The following is a 20,144-nucleotide window of genomic DNA, read 5'->3' as shown; positions in this document are numbered from 1 at the left end:
ATGAAAACAGCCCCAAGTGCCTCAGCCTTTCCTCATACGATCTTCCTAACAAACTAGGCAACATCCTGGTAAACCTCCTCTGCGCCCGTTCCAGTGCCTCCACATCCTTCCTATAGTATGGCGACCAAAACTGCACACAATACTCCAGATGCGGCCGCGCCAGAGTCTTATACAACTGCAACATGACCTCAGGACTCCGGAACTTAATTCCTCTACCAATAAAAGCCAGTACGCCATATGCCTTCTTCACAGCACTATTTATCTGGGTGGCAACTTTCAGAGATCTGTATACATGGACACCAAGATCCCTCTGCTCATCCACACTACCAAGTATCCGACCATTAGCCCAGTACCCCATCTTCTTGTTACTCTTACCAAAGTGAATCACTTCACACTTAACTACATTGAAATCCATTTGCCACCTTTCTGCCCAGCTCTGCAGCTTATCTATATCCTGCTGTAACCTGCTACATCCTTCCTCACTGCCAACAACTCCACCGACTTTCATATCATCTGCAAACTTGCTCACCCAACCTTCTAGCCCCTCCTCCAGGTCATTTATAAAAATGACAAACAGCAATGGTCCCAAAACAGATCCTTGCGGAACACCGCTAGTAACTGCACTCCAAGATGAATCTTTACCATTAACTACTACCCTCTGTCTTCTTCCAGCCTGCCAATTCCTAATCCAAACCTCCAACTCACCCTCAATGCCATACTTCCATATTTTTTGCAGTAGCCTACCATGGGGAACCTTATCAAACGCCTTACTAAAATCCATATACACCACATCTACCGCTTTACCCTCGTCCACCTCCTTAGTCACCTTCTCAAAGAATTCAATAAGGTTTGTGAGGCATGACCTCCCCTTCACAAAACCATGCTGACTATCCTTGATCACATTATTCCTATCCAGATGTTCATAAATCCTATCCCTTACAATTCTCTCTAAGACTTTGCCCACAACAGAAGTGAGACTCACCGGCCTATAGTTACTAGGGTTATCCCTACTCCCCTTCTTGAACAAGGGAACCACATTTGCTATCCACCAGTCTTCTGGCACTATTCCTGTAGACAATGAGGACATAAAATTCAAGGCCAATGGCTCTGCAATCTCCTCCCTTGCTTCCCAGAGAATCCTGGGATAAATGCCATCAGGCCCAGGGGACTTATCTATTTTCACCCTTTCCAGAATTTCCAACACCTCTTCCCTACATACCTCAAAGCCATCCATTCTAATTAATTGTGACTCAATATTCACATCGGCAACAATGTCCATGTTCCTGAGTGAATACTGATGAAAAGTATTCATTCAGTGTCTCCCCAATCTCTTCAGCCTCCACACACAACTTCCCACTACTATCCTTGACTGGACCTATTCCTACCCTAGTCATTCTTTTATTCCTGACATACCTATAGAGAGCATTTGGGTTTTCCCTTATCCTACCAACCAAGGACTTTTCATGTCCCCTCCTTGCTGCTCTTAGCTCTCTCTTTAGATCCTTCCTGGCTACCTTATAACTCTCAATCACCCCAATTGAACCTTCACGCCTCATCTTTACATAGGCCGCCCTCTTCCCTTTAACAAGGGATTCCAATTCCTTATTAAACCACGGCTCCCTCACACGACCCTTTCCTCCCAGCCTGACAGGTACATACTTATTCAGGACACTCAATAGTTGCTCCTTGAACAAGCTCCACATATCAATTACGCCCTTGCCTTGAAGCCTATGTTTCCAAGCCACGCATCCTAAGTCATGCCTCACCGCATCATAATTTCCCTGCCCCCAGCTATAACTCTTGCCCTGCAGTGCACACTTATCCTTCTCTATCACTAGAGTAAAAGTCACCGAATTGTGGTCACTGTCCCCAAAGTGCTCACCTACCTCCAATTCTAACACCTGGCCTGGTTTGTTACCCAGAACCAAATCCAGTCTGGCCTCACCTCTTGTTGGCCTGTCTACATATTGTGTCAGGAAACCCTCCTGCACACATTGGACAAACACCGACCCATCTAATGTACTCGAGCTATAGCTTTCCCAGTCAATATCTGGAAAGTTAAAGCCCCCATAACAACCACCCTATTACTTTCACTCTTTTCCTGAATCACCCTCGCAATCCTTTCTTCTACATCTCTGGGACTATTGGGAGGCCTGTAGAAAACTCCTAACGGGGTGACTTCACCTTTCCTATTTCTAACCTCAGCCCAAACTACCTCAGATGGCGAGTCTTCATCCATCGTCCTTTCCACCGCTGTAATACTATCTTTGACAAGCAATGCCACACCTCCCCCTCTTTTACCCCCACCTCTGACCCTGATCACATGATCACATTGAATGGTGGTGCAGGCTTGAAGGGCTGAATGGCCTACTCCTGCACCTATTTTCTATCTTTCTATGTTTACATTGTTCAGGGCTAGGAACATTCCGGCCAAAGATGATTTATAAATAAGTAAAACACAGCTTACGATTCAGCCAAATTTCTCAATTCTTTCGCCAAAACAAACCAAAGCAAATCAGACTTGCTGACTCTGGATTCGCAGCACAGTGAAATTAAAACATTCAATGACTCTAAAAATTGCATAATTTGTTCCTCACCAGACTTTACAAATAACAGACATTGAACACCAAGGCAGTAACAAAAATTGGCAATTTATTATTAATGACGTAAATTGAGCAGAACACAGATGAACTAAAAAGCGATCTAATTAAATCTAAGGTCGAATCCCAATCTTCTTTGATCACCAATCCACTCACATTCTGACAGAGATACAGACAAAATTAAGGGATAATTTAAAAAATAAAATTGTAATTTGCCAGTCGATAACCACTTTAACAATGAATACCAAGTCTTCATGAAATCTGATGGATTGTATTATGGCACATACGACTGTTTATCTTACTTGAACTCTAAAGTCACTAGTCAATGCAAACAGCTTCCGCAGATATCTGGAGGTCATTTTCTTTGTGCTTATAGACTGGGATTCTTTTCTCAGGACTTTCAACAGGTTAATAACTGGAGATTAACCAGTTAAGGCAAAACCAAAACAAAAGGCCAACATCTTCCAAAGCGACAGTGCCTCCTGCTTTCAAAAGGCATACAAAAACCACTTCTTATTTTGTTTCCTCTTTCTTTTTATGGCATTCTCTGTGGTTGGTAGCCAACATCAGTCCTCCCTTGATCGGCCAATTCAAAACTAAATCAGTTCCCAGTCCTCAAGCAAGTGGAGATAAGGGACTCTTGTTCAGGTTGGCTACTCATGATCAAGTGGGATTTGATCCATGAACCAGTGGGGTTCCATGGGGATCAGTGCTAGGACTGTACAACTGCTTACAATATGTATTAATGACTTGGAGGTAAGAAGCAAGTGTGCTGTAGCCAGATTTGCAGATGAAATAATGATAGTTGGATAGGAAGGTTGTGAAAAGGGACACAAACAGTATACAGAGAAATATTCATAGGTTAAATAAGTGTGCAAAATGATAGTAAACGGAGTAGACCTTGAGCAAATGCATTTTCCTAGGGAGGACTAAAGGGCAGAATATTATATAAATTGAAAAAAAGCTGCAGAAAGCTACATCACAAAGGGATTTGAGCATACTTGTACATGAAACATGAAAATCTAGCAACAGGGCATCTGGAAGGCCTAAGGAATTATTTCAAGGGGGTTGGACTATAAGAGTAGGGAAGTTTCACTGAAACCATACAAGGTGCTGGTGAGACCATGTCAGGAGCACAGTGAACAGCTTTGGTCTTTTTATTTAAAGAAAAATAGCATTTCATTGGCGGCACTTCAGAGCAGATTCACGAGGATGATCCACGGTATGGAGGAATTGGCTTATGACCAAAAACAGGAAGGCAGATTATTATCGGAATGGTGATAGTTTAGGAAAAGGTGAGGTGCAATGAGGCCTGGGTGGAACAGTCACTGAAAGTTGGCATACAGGTGCTGCAGATGGTGAGGAAAGCTAATGGCATACTGGCCTTCAGAGTGAGATGAATTGAGTATCAGGGAGTAAGAATGTCTTGCTGCAGTTACACAGGGCCCTGGTGAGGCCACACCTTGAGTACTGTGTGCGGTTTTGGTCTTCTCATGTAAGGAAGGACATTCTTGCTGTCGAGGGAGTCCAGCGAGAGTTCACCAGACTGATTCCCGGGATGGCAGGACTGACATATGAGGAAAAACTGGATCAGCTGAGCTTGTACTCTCAGACTTTAGAAGAATGAGGTAGGATCCCATAGAAATATATAAAATCCTGATGGGACTGGACAGGATAGATGCAGGAAGAATGTTCCCAATATCCAGAACTAGGGGTCATAGTGTAAGAATAAGGAGGAAGCCATTCAGGACTGAGATGAGAAAGAATTTCTTCACTCAGGGAGTTGTGAACCTGTGGAATTCTCTCCCACAGGAAGCTGTGGACCCGGTTCATTAGATATATTCAAGAGGGAGCTGGATGTGGCCCTTGTGACGAAAGGGATCAAGGGGTATGGGAGAGGGTGGGATTGGCATACTGAGATTGCATGATCAGCCATGATCATATTGAATGGTGGTGCAGGCTCGAAGGGCCGAATGGCTTACTCCTGCATCTGTTTTCTATGTTTTCGTGTTTCTGTGTTTCAAAGGCTAAACAGGTTGGGAGTCTACCCACTGGAATTTAGAAAAATGGGAGGTGAACACATTGAAACATGTTAAATTCTTAAGAGTTTCTACAAGATAAATGCTGAGAACATTTATCAGCAACAAATGAAACTGCACAGTGGAGAAGGTTATGTCAGAATATAACAGGATCTTGATCAGATGGTCCAATGAGCCGAGGGGCAGATGGAGTTTAATTTGGATAAATGTGAGATGCTGCATTTTGGAAAGGCAAACCAAGGCAGGACATACACATTTAAATGTAAGGTCCTAGGGGGGTGTTGCTGAACAAACAGACCTTGGAGTGCAGGTTCATAGTACCTTGAAAGTGGGGTCTCACATAGACAGGACAGTGAAGAAGGTGTTTAGTATGCTTTCCTTTATTGGTCAGAGCATTGAGAATAGGAGTTGGGAGCTCATATTGTGACTGTACAGAACATTGGTTAGGCCACTGTTGGAATATTGTGTGCAATTCTGGTCTCCCTCCTATAGGAAGGATATTGCAAAACTTGAAAGGGTTCAGAAAAGATTTACAAGGATGTTGCCAAGGTTGGAGGGTTTAAGCTGCAGGGAGAGGCTGAATAGGCTGGGGCTGTTTTCTGGGTGAGAGATTTACAAAGGACCTAAGGGGCAACTTTATCGCAAAGGGTGGTGAGCATATGGAATGAGCTGCTGGAGGACGTTAGTTCTGGATAATTGGGAACATTCTTCTCGTACCTAGCCTGTCCAGTCCCACCAGGATTTTATATGGGAGGCCAGTACAATTACAATATTCAAAAGACATCTGGATGGGTTCATGAATAGGAAGGATTTAGAGGGATATGGACTAAGTTCTGGCAAATGGGATTCGTCCTCTTCTATCCTTAGATTAATTTAGGATATCTGGTCGGCGTGGGTGAGTTGGACCAAATTGTCTGTTTCTGTGTTGTACGTCTCTATAACTCTACAAATGTCATCAGCATCACCTATACAGTATGGAAATGGAGGAGCAAATATTTAGAGTGAGGGGAAGGTAAACCAGGCGTGGAGATCATGAACTACCATGCACATGGCTGACTCCAGACTTAGGAGTGATGTAGGGCAGCCAAACTCTATAAGGGCCAGGGGAAATGCACAACTGGATAAGATATTACAGCTCTGTTCATCAGCATAGAAGGATCTGGTTAAAATAATAGTTTAAAAATAAACTTAAGAGTATTCATTAAATGACCTAAAATTGACACGGCTTTCAGTCTAGAATCACTTCCCCAATTTTCCTCACCCGATCCATCAAGACACTAGAACAGAAATATCTCCCCATTATACAGGTGACCCTAGAATTTCGCAAACATTTCTGTGAAGAACATTTTGCGTCAAGTTTGTATGTATTATACTTCTGTACAGGAATATCATACATTATTTTACTCATGCCAGATTCTAACACATGCTTGCAGCATTAGACTAAAAGCAAATCCTCAAGGGATCAGTGGAGTTAACATTATCAGTTCGTGTAACAATTTGCATCAGAGGAACATGAATTCATTGATTTTCGAGAGGTATTCTGATGGGAACATGTAAATCACTCAGAAATGACTCAGTTCATCAAGTCAATATCAGTGAATTCTGAGCCTGGGGTTTTGAAGGACCAGTCATCAAAGCTGCCTGTGTTCTCCTGGTCATGGTCTGCTGGAAAACAAAACAGATGAAAATAAAGTATATGAAAATTAATGTCCAGATTGAAATGAGTTAGCATTGCTTTAATTACCCAGTTAACAGTGTGAGATGGTATTGCATTACAAGCTAGGATTAGAAAAGAGAGGATGTTATTTACAAATTTATTTAAAAGATGATAATTAGACAAGCTCCAATTTGACCAAACATTGTACACTGCCCAGTCTTCTCCAGTTTCAGGTGATTATTTGACATCCAAAGCAATCAGAGAGACCTTTTTTGTCCTGCACAATCATGTTAAAGATATTTACATTGTGTTCATGGTAAATTGTCTCACTCACTAGGATTGCACTCAATCACCTAAGCAAAGCAATGTGTGGTGAGACTTCCCAATGTGAACATAAGATCAGAAATCTATGTTTCGACAATTATGTTCAGGAGTTATACCAGCTTGGTCTTCCCTGCATATGAAGTTTGACTGATTAGAAACTTCATTGACAGAACTATATGGCAAGGTGACCAAAACTGAACACAATACTCCAAGTGCGGCCTCACCAACATCCCGTTACACCTGCAACATAACTTCCCATTTTTGATCCCCTCCCCATTATACAGATGACTTTCCTGAACCAAGTCGTTCCTCAGTACATCTGGTCTTCTCCCCGTCACTGTCCATTTTTCTCCACTAAATGTAACATTCATATTTGTCTTTCCCAAAATGTTACACCTCAGGATTGGTGTAGTACTATGCAGTACCACAGCAATGTGGTTGACTGGATTCATTTGTTCATTACTGATGAGCTGCATGTGCCAGTCCTTACCACCAGAGGCAGCTGGTGATCAAAAGGCATCAGCAAGATACCTTTTGATCATTTTTCATAAAATCTGTTGTCCTGGTTTGTATGCTCCTCAGTCCTTTCATAGATATCCCAACATGGTGCAGTGAATAATGTTGACCTCTTTACGTTTTCAATTTCCTCTTCCTTTCAACTTTTGCTTGGGTTTTAAAATATACAGTCAATTTCCATGTCTTGGCACAACAACAGAAGCAACTTCTAATAAATTCAAAGGTACTTTACAGATGAGTTATAAAACCACATTATATAATATTACATCAGGCCACTAAAAGCTTGGTAAGAGAGGTAGATTTTAAGAAGTGTCTTAATGGAGAAATGTGAGGCAGAGGGATGCAGGGAGTATAATTTTTTTAATAGAATCCCTACAGTGTGGAAACTGACCCTTCGGCCCAACAAGTCCACACCGACCCTCCGAGGAGTAACCCACCCTATGTAACCCATTCCCCTACTCTATGTTTACCCCTGATTAATGCACCTGGACACTAGGGGCAATTTAAAATGGCCAAGTCACCTGACCTGCACATCTTCGGATTGTGGCAGGAAACTGGAGTACCTGGAGGAAGCCCACGCAGACACGAGGAGAATGTGCAAACTCCATACAGGCAGTCGCTCGAGATTGGAATCGAACCCGGGTCCCTGGAGCTGTGAGGCAGCAGTGTTAGCCACCATGCCGCCCCATTTGCCTGACTGTTTCTGTACCGGTTCCCAAAAGAACTACCCCATTAGTGCTATTCTCCAGCTAGTACTGTAATCTAGAGCTTGGGGCCTAAACAGTTGAAAGCACAACCGGCAATGGTAAAAGAATTTAAATTAGGGATGCTCAAGAGGCCAACAGATATAGAGTCATAAAGTCATAGAGATGTACAGCACGGAAACAGACACTTCAGTCCAACCCGTCCATGCCGACCAGATATCCCAACCCAATCCAGTCCCACCTGCCAGTATCCGGCCCATATCCCTCCAAACCCTTCCTATTCATATACTGATCCAAATGCCTTTTAAATGTTGCAATTGTACCAGCCTCCACCACTTCCTCTGGCAGCTCATTCCATACATGTACCACCCTCTGCATGAAAAAGTTACCCCGTAGATCTCTTTTATATCTTTCCCTTCTCACCCTAAACCTATGCCCTCTAGTTCTGGATTCCCCACCCCAGGGAAAAGACTTTGTCTATTTATCCTATCTGTGCCCCTCATAATTTTGTAAACCTCTATAAGGTCACCCCTCAGCCTCTGACGCTGCAGGGACACTGCTAGAGGATTGTACAGCTGAAAGAAATTACAGATGTTGTGACACGATGCACCTGCACCTTTAAGGGCATAAATCTTAAACTGCTGTTAATCATTTTTGAAAGTGGTAATAGGGCTGGAGAATAGCACTAACTGGGTAGTTCATTGGGAACTGGTACAGACACAGTGGGTCGAGTGGCCTCCTTCTGTGCTGTAAAATTCTATCATTCTATTACTTAATTTCAAATAGGATATGATGCACTAGTCCCATGATTGTGCCAAGAATGCAGCAACAGACAGAGAAGTCAGAGACATAAATGTACCCTTCCAGTTAACTCTATTTAGATAGTTTAATCTTTTAATAAAGAAACCACATTATGGCTTTACTAACAATACATTTACAATGAATGTGGCAGAAGAGATAGAGTGGGGTAAGGCTATAGAGGGACTTGAAAGGAAGGATGAGAATTTTAAAACCAAGACATGAGTTCAACAAAGGCCAATCAACAAGCACATATAGGTTAGGGACAGGAATCCATTTACGTGTAGAGTTAACAAAGACATAGTTGTAGGTTCCAGTCTCAGATAAATTGAGACAGGGACAAATTTGCACAATTATAGAAGTAGGAATATATTAGCGATGATAGGAGTTTGAAGACAAGATCTCATTTTAGGGTCAAATGTAAGCCTAAGGTTGTGCAAAGATTATCTTAAACTCAGTTAACAGGAACATGGATGGAGTCAATAACTAGGGAAGAGTATGGAGTGGGATCCAAAAAAGATGACTTCAGTCTTCCCAATAGTTACTTGAAGGGCATTTAAGCACATTTCTTCCTTATTGAATCCTGATCAAATTGCAAGTTGCTAAAGTTGTTCCAATGAGAACCGAACATGTTGGATTGGTTCTCAACATCTCAAAAGAAGGAAAATAGTTGAGAGGTACCTGAAATTACAGCAATGGTAAATAACAACTAACCTGTGTGAGTTTAAGATCGTTTTCAAATCATTTGACAATTTTGTCACTGTTTTCAAATGTTGGAGCTTTAGTAACACCAAACACTCTGGGTAAAACAGAATCATTTCGTGATATGTCTAATTATTAACCATCCTGAACAATGAATCCATTTTTTATGTGCCAGAGTGTTATTGAGGTGAGTTTGTCTCTGTGAACCTAATAAGTATGCATCATGGAGCCTTGGAGCCATATGTAATGTTATTAATCAATTAATTAATTAAGGTTAATAGTATTAAAATAACTTTATGTTATTAAGATTTACCACAAATGCTTGTGCATGTCTTCAGGCACAGGAAATGCAATACAAGTGTTCACTTGAGTTGTTGTGAAGATTGAATGATGAGATTTTGTGGGCCTGATGTAATCCACAAGTCACAGTTGTCTATCTTGGAAATGGAATTCAGCTTTAGCATGGTCCAAACTGATGGCGATGGACTTTAAAAATCATAAAGCATAAATGAGCGCAGTTGATCCATTATGCGGCATTGTACTCCACTTGCACTACCTACTAAAGTTGAACTTCATCCATCTCGACTTACGAAGACCTCAGATAGCAAAGAACTACAAATTTAAGTTACTTCCCGGTTATGATTTTTTTTTAAAAATGTGGGCCTTTATTCAGCCAATGTACGTTAAGATTTCTAAAGACTACCTGGAGGAGCGAATCCTTGCAAAAGTGCATGAAGTAGAAACCACACAACACCAGGTTATAGTCCAACAGGTTTAATTGGAAGCACTAGCTTTCAGAGTGCTGCTCCTTCATCAGGTGATTACAGACTATAAGATCATAAGACACAGAATTTATTGCAAAAGTTTACAGTGTAATGCAACTCAAATGATATATTGAAAAGGACCTGGATTGTTAAGTCTCTCATCATTTAGAATGACCATGTTGGTTTCAGTTCTGATGAGAATTCTTATGAGAGAACTAAAACCAACATGGTCATTCTAAAAGATGAGAGACTTAACAAACAATCCAGGTCTTTTTCAATTTATCATTTCAGTTGCATCACACTGTAAACTTTTGCTATAAATTCTATGTCTTATAATCTTATTCTCCACAACCACCTGATGAAGGAGCAGCGTTCAGAAAGCTAGTGCTTCCAATTAAACCTGTCAGACTATAAACAGGTATTGTGTGATTTTTAACTTTGCACACCCCAGTCCAACACCGGCATCTCCAAATCAGAAGTAGAAACCAGTTGTAAAGCACACTGTGTTAGTCAGCGGCTAAACAGCATATACCTGTAATTCAAAATGCTACCTTTGAATTCTCAGACCAGGAGTGCTACATGCCTGAAATACCTATGCAAATCTCAGAGAAAACAAATTATAGGTCTTTCAGTAAGCCAAGAGAAGGCAAAACAATGCCACCTGGAATATGCAAGCATCTCATCTGTAAAGAAGTATCTTGTATCATATTCTTCACCCAGACATGCAATGTTTGTCACTAAAACTAAAATGCCAGTTTATAACTAGGGCTTCTGTATGGAGTAACTATCAACAGATCCAAGCAAACAATGTCAACTTTGGCTCAGGAGGTCAGTATTCTGCCAGGAGGACATCAGTTTGCCCTTACATTTAATGACCAGAGGATGATATTTATAAATTTACAATCCCCTCGCTAGCTCCTGAGAGTCATGGAGTCATAGAGATGTACAGCAAGGAAGCAGACCCTTCGGTCCAACCTGTCCATGCCGACCAATCCCAGCCCAATCTAGTCCCACCTGCCAGTACCCGGCCCATATCCCTCCAAACCCTTCCCAGTCATATACCCATCCAAATGCCTTTTAAATGTTGCAATTGTACCAGCCTCCACCACTTCCTCTGGCAGCTCATTCCATACACCTACCACCCTCTGCGTGAAAAAGCTGCCCCATAGGTCTCTTTTATATCGTTCCCCTCTATGCCCTCTAGTTCTGGACTCTCCTACCCCAGGGAAAAGACTTTGTCTATTTATCCTATGCATGCCCCTCATGATTTTATAAACCTCTCTAAGGTCACCCCTCAACCTCCGACACTCCAGGGAAAACAGCCCCAGCCTGTTCAGCCTCTCCCTAACACTCAAATTCTCTAACCTTGGCAGTATCCTCGTAAATCTTTTTTGAACCTTTTCAAGTTTCACAACATCTTTCTGATAGGAAGGAGACCAGAATTGCAAGCAATATTCCAACAGTGGCCTAACGAATGTCCTGTACAGCCACAACATGACCTTCCTGATGAAGGGCTTTTGCCCGAAACGTCGATTTCGCTGCTCCTTGGATGCTGCCTGAACTGCTGTGCTCTTCCAGCACCACTAATCCAGTATTTAGTTTTCAGCATCTGCAGTTATTGTTTTTACCTCCCAACTGCTGTACTCAATACTCTGACCAACGAAGGAAAGCATACTAAACACCTTCTTCACTACCCTATCTACCTGCGAGTCCACTCTCAAGGAGCTATGAACCTGCACCCCAAGGTCTCTTTGTTCAGCAACACTCCCTAGGATCTTACCATTAAGTGTATAAGTCCTGCTAAGATTTGCTTTCCCAAAATGCAGCACCTCGCATTTACCTGAATTAAACTCCATCTGCCATTTCTCAGTCTTTTGGCCCATCTAGTCCAGATCCTGTTGTAATCTGAGGTAAACCTCTTCGCTGTCCACTACACCTCCAATTTTGGTGTCATCTGCAAACTTACTAACTGTACCTCTTATGCTCGCATCCAAATCATTTATGTAAATGACAAAAAGTAGAGGGCCCAGCACCGATCCTGGTGGCACTCCACTGGTCACAGGCCTCCAGTCTGAAAAACAACCCTCCACCATCACCCTCTGTCTTCTTTGAAAAGAAAACAGACTAAGGAGAGTTTTGCAGACATCACCTTTTCTTCTATCTGTATTTTAAACAGGACTAACATAATTTTACAGATTGCAATAGGAGCAACTTGTTGCAATTTGATGATTTGTTGGGGAGTATGTGCATAAATTTGTTCCTGTTTTAAATGTCTGTTCAGGGTAGGGGCAAAGTTCATCTATAAAAGATGACAGTAATTTTTTTTTCACAGTTTAAGAAAGTAGTGCAAAGAATAGAAGATATATGTTGCAGAACTGTAATCTGATTGAAGCATTCCATTCATTGCCATTTCCCATAGGCCTAAATTACTCCATAAATATCAATTACTCTGATGTAAATATATTCAGTACAACATTACAGAACCAAACAATACAATTGAATTGATTCGTGCTCAGGATACGAGTGTCATTGGCTCAGCCAACATTAATTACCTGTCCCCAGTCGTCTTTGGGAAGGTGGTGGTGAACCACTGCAGTCTGTCTGATGAAAGTATAACCTCAGTACTGCTGGCAAATCTAATTCCAATTCTATTTTATAATTTAAACCACTCTTCTACCTTGCAGTGACTATTCTGTTGGGTGTGTTTTTCTCAAAAGTAGATTAGATTCCCTACAGTATGGAAACAGGACATTTGGCCCAACAAGTCCACACTGACTCTCTGAAGAGTAACCCACCCATTCCCCTATCCTAAATTTACTCCTGACTAATGCACCTAACACTATGGACACTTCAGCATGGCCAACACCGCTTTGCACTGTGGGAGGAAATCCAGGCAGACGCAGGAAGAACACACAAATTCCATACAGACGGTCACTCGAGGCAGGGATCAAACCTGAGCCCCTGGTGTTGTGAGGCAGCAGTGCTAACCACTGCGCCACTGAACTGCCCTGGGTTTTTTTGGTGCCAAGTGTGTTTTGACCAAATCGCCTTTATTTGCATGCAGGTCTCTCCAATGAGTGTCAGTGGTCTATTTAACAATGAGGGCATCACAGTCTGAATCAATCATGGCCCTACCCATTGTCCTTCACATTTGAACTGGATTTGTAAACAGTTCTGGGACAAGGCTGGACGAACGCATACCTTGAAAAGAATTCGCTTGGATGGTGTGTTCATCCTTTGACACCTCCAGAATGCCACGCAATTTTCAGAATGAGTCAGGAGTGTGGAAACCTGCTCACCTCCATTCTTTTTGCTGTTAAGCTTATTGAAGGGTTTTTTAAGTTGGCTAGGAGAATGGAATAATCACGTTTTCAAATTGGTGAATGGGAAATGCAAATTGTCTGGAGTATGTTAGCACTCACCTGTCAGAAGTACCACTGTGAGTAAGGTTAAAGGGTCAGAAATAGGAACAGGAGCAAACCATTTGGCCCCTCCAGTGCACTCCACCATTCAAAAAGATCTAATTCCAAACATAAGCAGAAATTGCTTGCAAAACTCAACAGGCCTCAGCTTTTGAAGAATCACTGGATTCGGAGTGTTAACTTTGCTTTCTTCCTACAAATGCTGCCTGACCTGCTGAGTTTCATCAGCAAATGCTGTTTTGCTTTGGATATCTGTCATCTGCTGTTTTATTCATACCTGATGTCATTGTAGCCTAAACTCTACCCATGCCTACAACCCTTGACATTTTATTGATCAAATATCATAGTGTGATGTTGCAGCTGAATTAAAGTTTTGGAAAAGAAAGGTTATTGACACGTAGGTGCTTGGCAATGCCACTTATTGTCATTGATTGAGCAGAGGTGGGTCAAGTGTCTGGTGCTTAACTGTTTGGCCACTTGTGTGGATTGTGCGGCTGCCAATTCATTGCTCTGTTGCCTCCTCTAATTTGCAATCTTGTTCCTTGCTTCCCGTAGTAACCTCAGATATATCTGGTCTACCCCTGGGGGCTTACCTGTCTTGATGCTTCCCAATATTTCCAGCACGTCCACTTTCTTAATATCAGTCTGTTCAAGCCTATTAATCTGGTCCACCATGTTCTCAGTATCAACAAGGTCCCTGTCTCGAGTGAATACTGAAGCAAAAAACACCCCTACCTATACAGACTCCAGGCACAAGTTCCCTCCACTATCCCTGATCGGCCTTACCCCCTCTTTGATCATTCTCTTATTCCTCACCTAAGTGTAGAATGCCTTTGTGTTTTCCCGAATCTTTCCTGCCAAGGCTTTTTCATGCCCCCTCCCAGCCCTCCTCAGTCCATCTTGGAGTTCTTTCCTAGCTACCCTGTAGTCCTCTAAAGCTGTACCATATCTTTGCTTCCACAACCTTAAGTAAGCTTCCTTCTTCCCCTTGACGAGAAGCTTCTCTTATCATCCAAGGCTCCTTCACCTTACCATTCCTTGCCTGGCTCATTTGGACAAAGTTATCCAACGCTCGCAACAAGTGCTCCTTAAACAGTCTCCACATTTCTCTTGTGCATTTCCTGTAGAACAATAGTTCTAATTTATACTCCACAGCTCCTGCCTAATAGCAGTATGATTTCCCCCCCCACAATTAAATACCTTCCCATATTGTCTGTTCCTATCCCTCTCCATGGTCATGGTAAAGGTGAGGCAGTTGTGATCACTGTCACCGAAATGCTCTCCCACCAAGAGACCTGACACTTGGCCTAGCTTGTTGCCTAGCACCAAATCCAACATGGCCTCCCCCCTAGTTGGCCTAACTACATATTGAGTCAGGAATCCTTCCTGGACACACCTGGCAAAATCACCTCTGTCCAGTTCATCTGCACTAAGGAGATTCCAATTGGGGATGTTGACATTGGGTTATAGAAAACACCCAATAAAGTGACTGCTGCTTTCTTGTTACTGACTTCCATCCATACTGACTCAGTAGACAAACCCTCCTCAATAACCTCCTTTTCTGCAGCTGTGATGCACCCTCTATTTAACAATGCTACTTTCCCATCTCTCCCAAAACCCCCCTCCCACCCTTTCCCACCCCCACGCCCCTTTTTAAAAGATTTAAACCCTGGAACATCCAGCAACTATTCGTGTCCCTGTGAAATCCATGTCTCCGTTATGGCCACAACATCGTAGTTCCAAGAATTGATCCATGCTCTAAGTTCATCACTCTTATGCCTGACCCTTCTCGCATTGAAACAGACACACTTTAACCCATCCCTTTGCCCTACCAACTGTGTGTCCTTCCTGACAGACTCCTCTGATCTTTAGTTCAGATTCCCTTCCCTCTGCCAAACTGGTTTAAACCCTACTGAAGCGCTCTAGCAAATCTCCCACCCAGGACATCGGTGCCCCTACCATTTACCCACAATTAAGGGGTCTCACAGTCTAAATATAAGGGGTAAGCCATTCAGGACTGAGATGAGGAAGAGTTTCTTCACTCAGGGAGTTGTGAACCTGTGGAATTCCCTCCCACAGGAAGCTGTTGGGGCCAATTCATTGGATATATTCAAGAAGGAGGTGGACCTGGCCTTTGCGGCTAAAGGGATCCAGGGATGTGGAGAGAAAGTGGGAATGGGATTTTGAGATTGCATAAAGAGCCATGATTATATTGAATGGTGGTGCAGGCTCGAAAGACCAAATAACTAACTTCTGCACTATTTTTATATGTTTTGATGTAAACTGTGATCAAATATAGACTATACATTGCCCGTTAATTAGCAAACATAATCAAAAATATTCTTACCAGCCTACCCAGACATTAGTGATCACTGCAAGTCACAAGGGGTTTTTACATTTTGGTTGCTCAATCATTTTCCCCCAATTCTGGGGGCCTTGCATTTACAAGGTTTTATATAATTGTGGAACCATCCAGCTCTTGAGTTGCGTTGAGAAGACAATTCCTGCTCACCTCCCAGCCTCATGGAGCAGATTGCCTCTTCAGGTTTACTGAGCTAACAACTGATTTCAAGGCACCATTGCTAGTACTCTGGCTTCTAGTTGCACTGAATAGGCACGTTTTCAGCTTCAATAAAACTGCACTAGATTAGATTATATTTAGGTGAGATTATTTACAGTGTGGAAACAGGCCCTTCAGCCCAACAAGTCCACACCGACCCTCCGAAGAGCTGCCCACCCAGACCCATTCTCCTACACTTATCCCTTCACCTAACACTACAGGCAATTTAGCACGGCCAATTCACCTAACCTGCACATCTTTGGACTGTGGGCGGAAACCGGAGCACCCGGAGGAAACACACGCAGACATGGGGAGAATGTGTAAACTCCACACAGACAGTTGCCTGAGGTGGGAATTGAATCCGGGTCTCTGGTGCTGTGAGGCAGCAGTGCTAACCACTGTGACACCATTCCTGAACTCTTTCTATGCCCCAGCTACACTGAACAATCATCACTTCTGACCATTTCCCTGACCCCAGCTCTGACGCTGTACTGCGCAACAATGGTTTAGAATCCCTTCAGTGTGAAAACAGGTCCTTCGGCCCAACAAGTCCATACCAACCCTCAAAAGGTAACCCCACCCAGACCCAATTGTCCCCCTGACTAATGCACCTAACCCACACACCTCTGAACACTGTGAGTAATTTAGCATGGCCAATTCACCTAACCTTTGTACTGTGGAAGGAAACCCACACAAACATGGGGAGAATGTGCAAACTCTACACAAACAGTCACCTGAGGCTGGAATCGAACCTGGGTCCCTGGGGCATCAGCGCTAACCACTGAGCCACCATGTTCCTAGGCTTTTTCTAAGTTCCTGGTCTTTAAACATCAGAGGCCCATGCTTCTCTGAACACCAGATCTCCAGCTACACCAAGCATTCACTAACTCAGGCTTCTGGAAGTCCCATCTTCCCAGCTGCTGGAAGTTTATAACTGGCATTGCTCACCCAAGTCTTTATCTTTGCATTATTTTCTGCAGAGACTCTTTCTCTCCACTCCTGCCTCAGATCCCATGGTTGAATTCATCCAATCACTTGGTCCCTCTTTTCATATTGCAGACATCATGCAGATACACTGCCACCTCTTGCTGAGCTCTCTTGCTTCATGAAGAGCTATCCAAAGAAACCTGGAAACTCAGAATACCCAACCTGTCTTCCTGACACATTCTGCCTTCGAAACAGAGCTACGCAAATAGACGGAACCATTTAAAAAGATAGCTTCCTTCACATAATTATATGTTCACTCACTAGTTTGTCAATGTCCTCATGGAAGTTGGAATCATGACATAGAATTGTTACAGGAGAAAATGAGGACTGCAGATGCTGGAGAGCAGAGTTGAAAAGTGTGGTGCTGGAAAAGCGCAACAGGTCAGGCAGCATCCGAGGAGCAGGAGAATCGACGTTTCGGGCATAAGCCCTTCTTCAGGAATGAGGTTGGTGTGCCAAGCGGGCTGAGATAAAAGGTAGGGTGGGCGGGGGGGGTGGAATTGGGGGAGAGGCGCTGGGAATACGATAGGTGGAAGGAGGTGAGGGTGAGGGTGAGGGTGATAGGCCGGAGAGGGGGTGGGGGCGGAGATGTCGGGAAGAAGATTGCAGGTCAAGAGGGCGGTGCTGAATCCGGGGGTTGGGACTGAGATAAGGTGGGGGGAGGGGAAATGAGGAAACAGGAGAAATCTGAGTTCATCCGTTGTGGTTGGAGGGTTCCTAGGCGGAAGATGAGGCACTCTTCCTCCAGGCGTTGTGTGGCCAGGGTCTGGCAATAGAGGAGGCAAAGGACCTGCATGTCCTTGGCAGAGTGGGAGGGGGAGTTAAAGTGTTCAGCCACAGGGTGGTTGGGTTACCTTTTATCTCAGCCCATAGAATTGTTATAGAACAGAAGCGGGCCATTTGATCCAAGTGTCCCTGCTAGCCCTTTTAAGGTGATCTTCACATAGATACTCTCTCCTGCCTTCTCCCCACACCCTTGTCCATTCTTTTTCTTCAGATAGTTAGAATATTTAGAAATATTTATGACACACAAGGAAGCCACTTTTCCTATCAGGTCATTGCCTAACAAAGAATGAAGGATCCATCGTAATTCCATTTTTCAGAGCTTGGTCCATTTTACTCGAGGTTTCAAGACTTCAAGTGTAAATCCAGATACTTTTAAAGTGTTTCTGCCTCCTCTATGTTTTTGGCCAGTTCCAGCCCCCAAATCACCTATGGCAGAAAGATTATCTTCCTCACAGCCCCTGTAATCCTTCTGCCAATCATTTTAAGCCTATTCCTCCAAGTCACTGACCGTTCTGTTGAGGAAAATAGGCCCTTCCTGTCCATTCTATCCAGACCACTCACAACCATGTAAACCTCAAGCAAGTCTGTTTCAGTTCACTCTTTCCTCCCAGCTGCAATTCCTCCCAACCCTGGTAACATCCTTGTAAATCTCTTCTGTACTCCCTCTGCTGCAATTTATTCCCCTCCAGTTTAGTGTCAATTTGCAGAGTTTTGGAATCCTACAACATGGATACAGGCCCTTCGGCCTAAACTGGTCTATGTCAAACAAAATGTCCGTTCACGCTAACCCTATTTCCCTGCACTTGGCATTTATACACTTCTAAACCTTTCCTATTCATGTATTTATCAAAATACCTTTGAAAATGTTGTTAATGTACCCGCCTCAACCACTTCCACTGGCAGCTCATTCTATATGACATAAAAAAGTTGCCCCTCAGCTTCCCTTTTATATTTTTCCCCTCTAACCTTAAACTGATGCCCTCTAGTCCTTGATTCCCCAACCCAGGGAAAAAGACTGAGTGCATTTACCTTATCCATGCCTCTCATGATCTTACACACCTCTATAAGATCCCCCTCTCAGTCTCTGACGCTCTCAAGAAAAAAGTCCTAGCTTGTCCAACCTCTCCCTATAATTCAGACCATTTAGTCCAGGCAACATCCTTGTAAATTTCTTCTACACTCTTTCCAGTTTAATAACATCCTTCCTATAGCAAGGTGACCAAAACTGAACCCAATACTCCAAGTGCGGCCTCACCAATGACCTGTATAACTGCAACATAACTTCCCAACTTCTATACTCAACGCCCTGACTGATGAAGGCCAGTGTGCCAAAAGCCGCCTTCATTGCCCTGTCTACCTGGTACTCCATGTTCAGACAAGTGTACACCTGAACTCCAAGATCCCTCTGTTCCACTACACTCCTTAAGGCCTTACCATTCACCATGACACTCCTACCTTGATTTGACTTTCCAAAAGAGAATCCCTCACACTTATCCAAATTACCTCCATTTCTCGGCCCACTTCCCCAGCTGATCAAGGTCCTGCTGCAATTTCTGATAATTTTGCTCACTGTCCACGATACCTCCTATTTTAGTGTCATCTGCAAACTTACTAATCATGCCTTATACATTCTCATCCAAATCATTGATATAGATAACAAACAGTATTGGGCCCTGCACTGAGCCCTGAGGCACTCCATAGTCACAGGCCTCCAGTTCAACAAGCATCCATCCACTATGACCCTCTGCTTCTTACCATCAAGCCAATTGTGAATCTAATTTGCCAGCTCTCCCTGGATTCCATGCGATCTAACCTTCCAAAGCAGCCTATAATGTAGGCTTTACTGATATCCATATAGACTACATCTATTGCCCTCCCTCGTCAATCTTCCTAGTCACTTCATCAAAAAACTCTAACAAATTTGTGAAGCATGACCTCCCACTCACAAAGCCATGCTGACTACTCCTAATCAAACCCTGTCTTTCCAAATGCATGTATATCTTATCTCTCAGAATCTTCTCAAGTAACTTACCCACCACAGATGTTAGGCTTACTGGTCTGTAGTTCCCAGGCTTCTCTTTGTAGCTCTTCTTGAATAAGGGCAAAACATTCACTACCCTCTAGTCTTTTGGGACCTCACCCGTGGCTAACAGTGACTCAAAAATATCAGCCAAAGCCCCCACAATTTCTTCTCTAGCCTCTTGCAGTGCTCTTGGGCATATCTGGTCAGGACCAGGAGATTTATCCACCTGCATACATTCTAATACATACAACACCTCTCCTAC

General features: G+C 43.2%; 1 protein-coding gene across 1 annotated transcript in view; it reads right to left on the bottom strand.

Annotated features, from left to right (window-relative positions):
* Positions 1-2,660: 2,660 nt before the first annotated feature.
* The window catches only part of LOC140482116 (uncharacterized), a 119,359-nt gene continuing 101,875 nt past the window's right edge, over positions 2,661-20,144 (bottom strand). Inside the window, exon 6 of the mRNA XM_072579107.1 lies at positions 2,661-6,304. Within this exon, the coding sequence (XP_072435208.1) occupies positions 6,213-6,304 (92 nt within the window). The 3' untranslated portion in view covers positions 2,661-6,212. The remainder of the gene's footprint in view (positions 6,305-20,144) is intronic.

Source organism: Chiloscyllium punctatum, chromosome 1, assembly GCF_047496795.1.
Source record: "Chiloscyllium punctatum isolate Juve2018m chromosome 1, sChiPun1.3, whole genome shotgun sequence".
NCBI classification, from domain to species: Eukaryota; Metazoa; Chordata; class Chondrichthyes; order Orectolobiformes; family Hemiscylliidae; genus Chiloscyllium; species Chiloscyllium punctatum.
The sequence above is the reverse complement of the archived record's forward strand: the minus strand, read 5'-3'. Positions and strand labels throughout refer to the sequence as shown.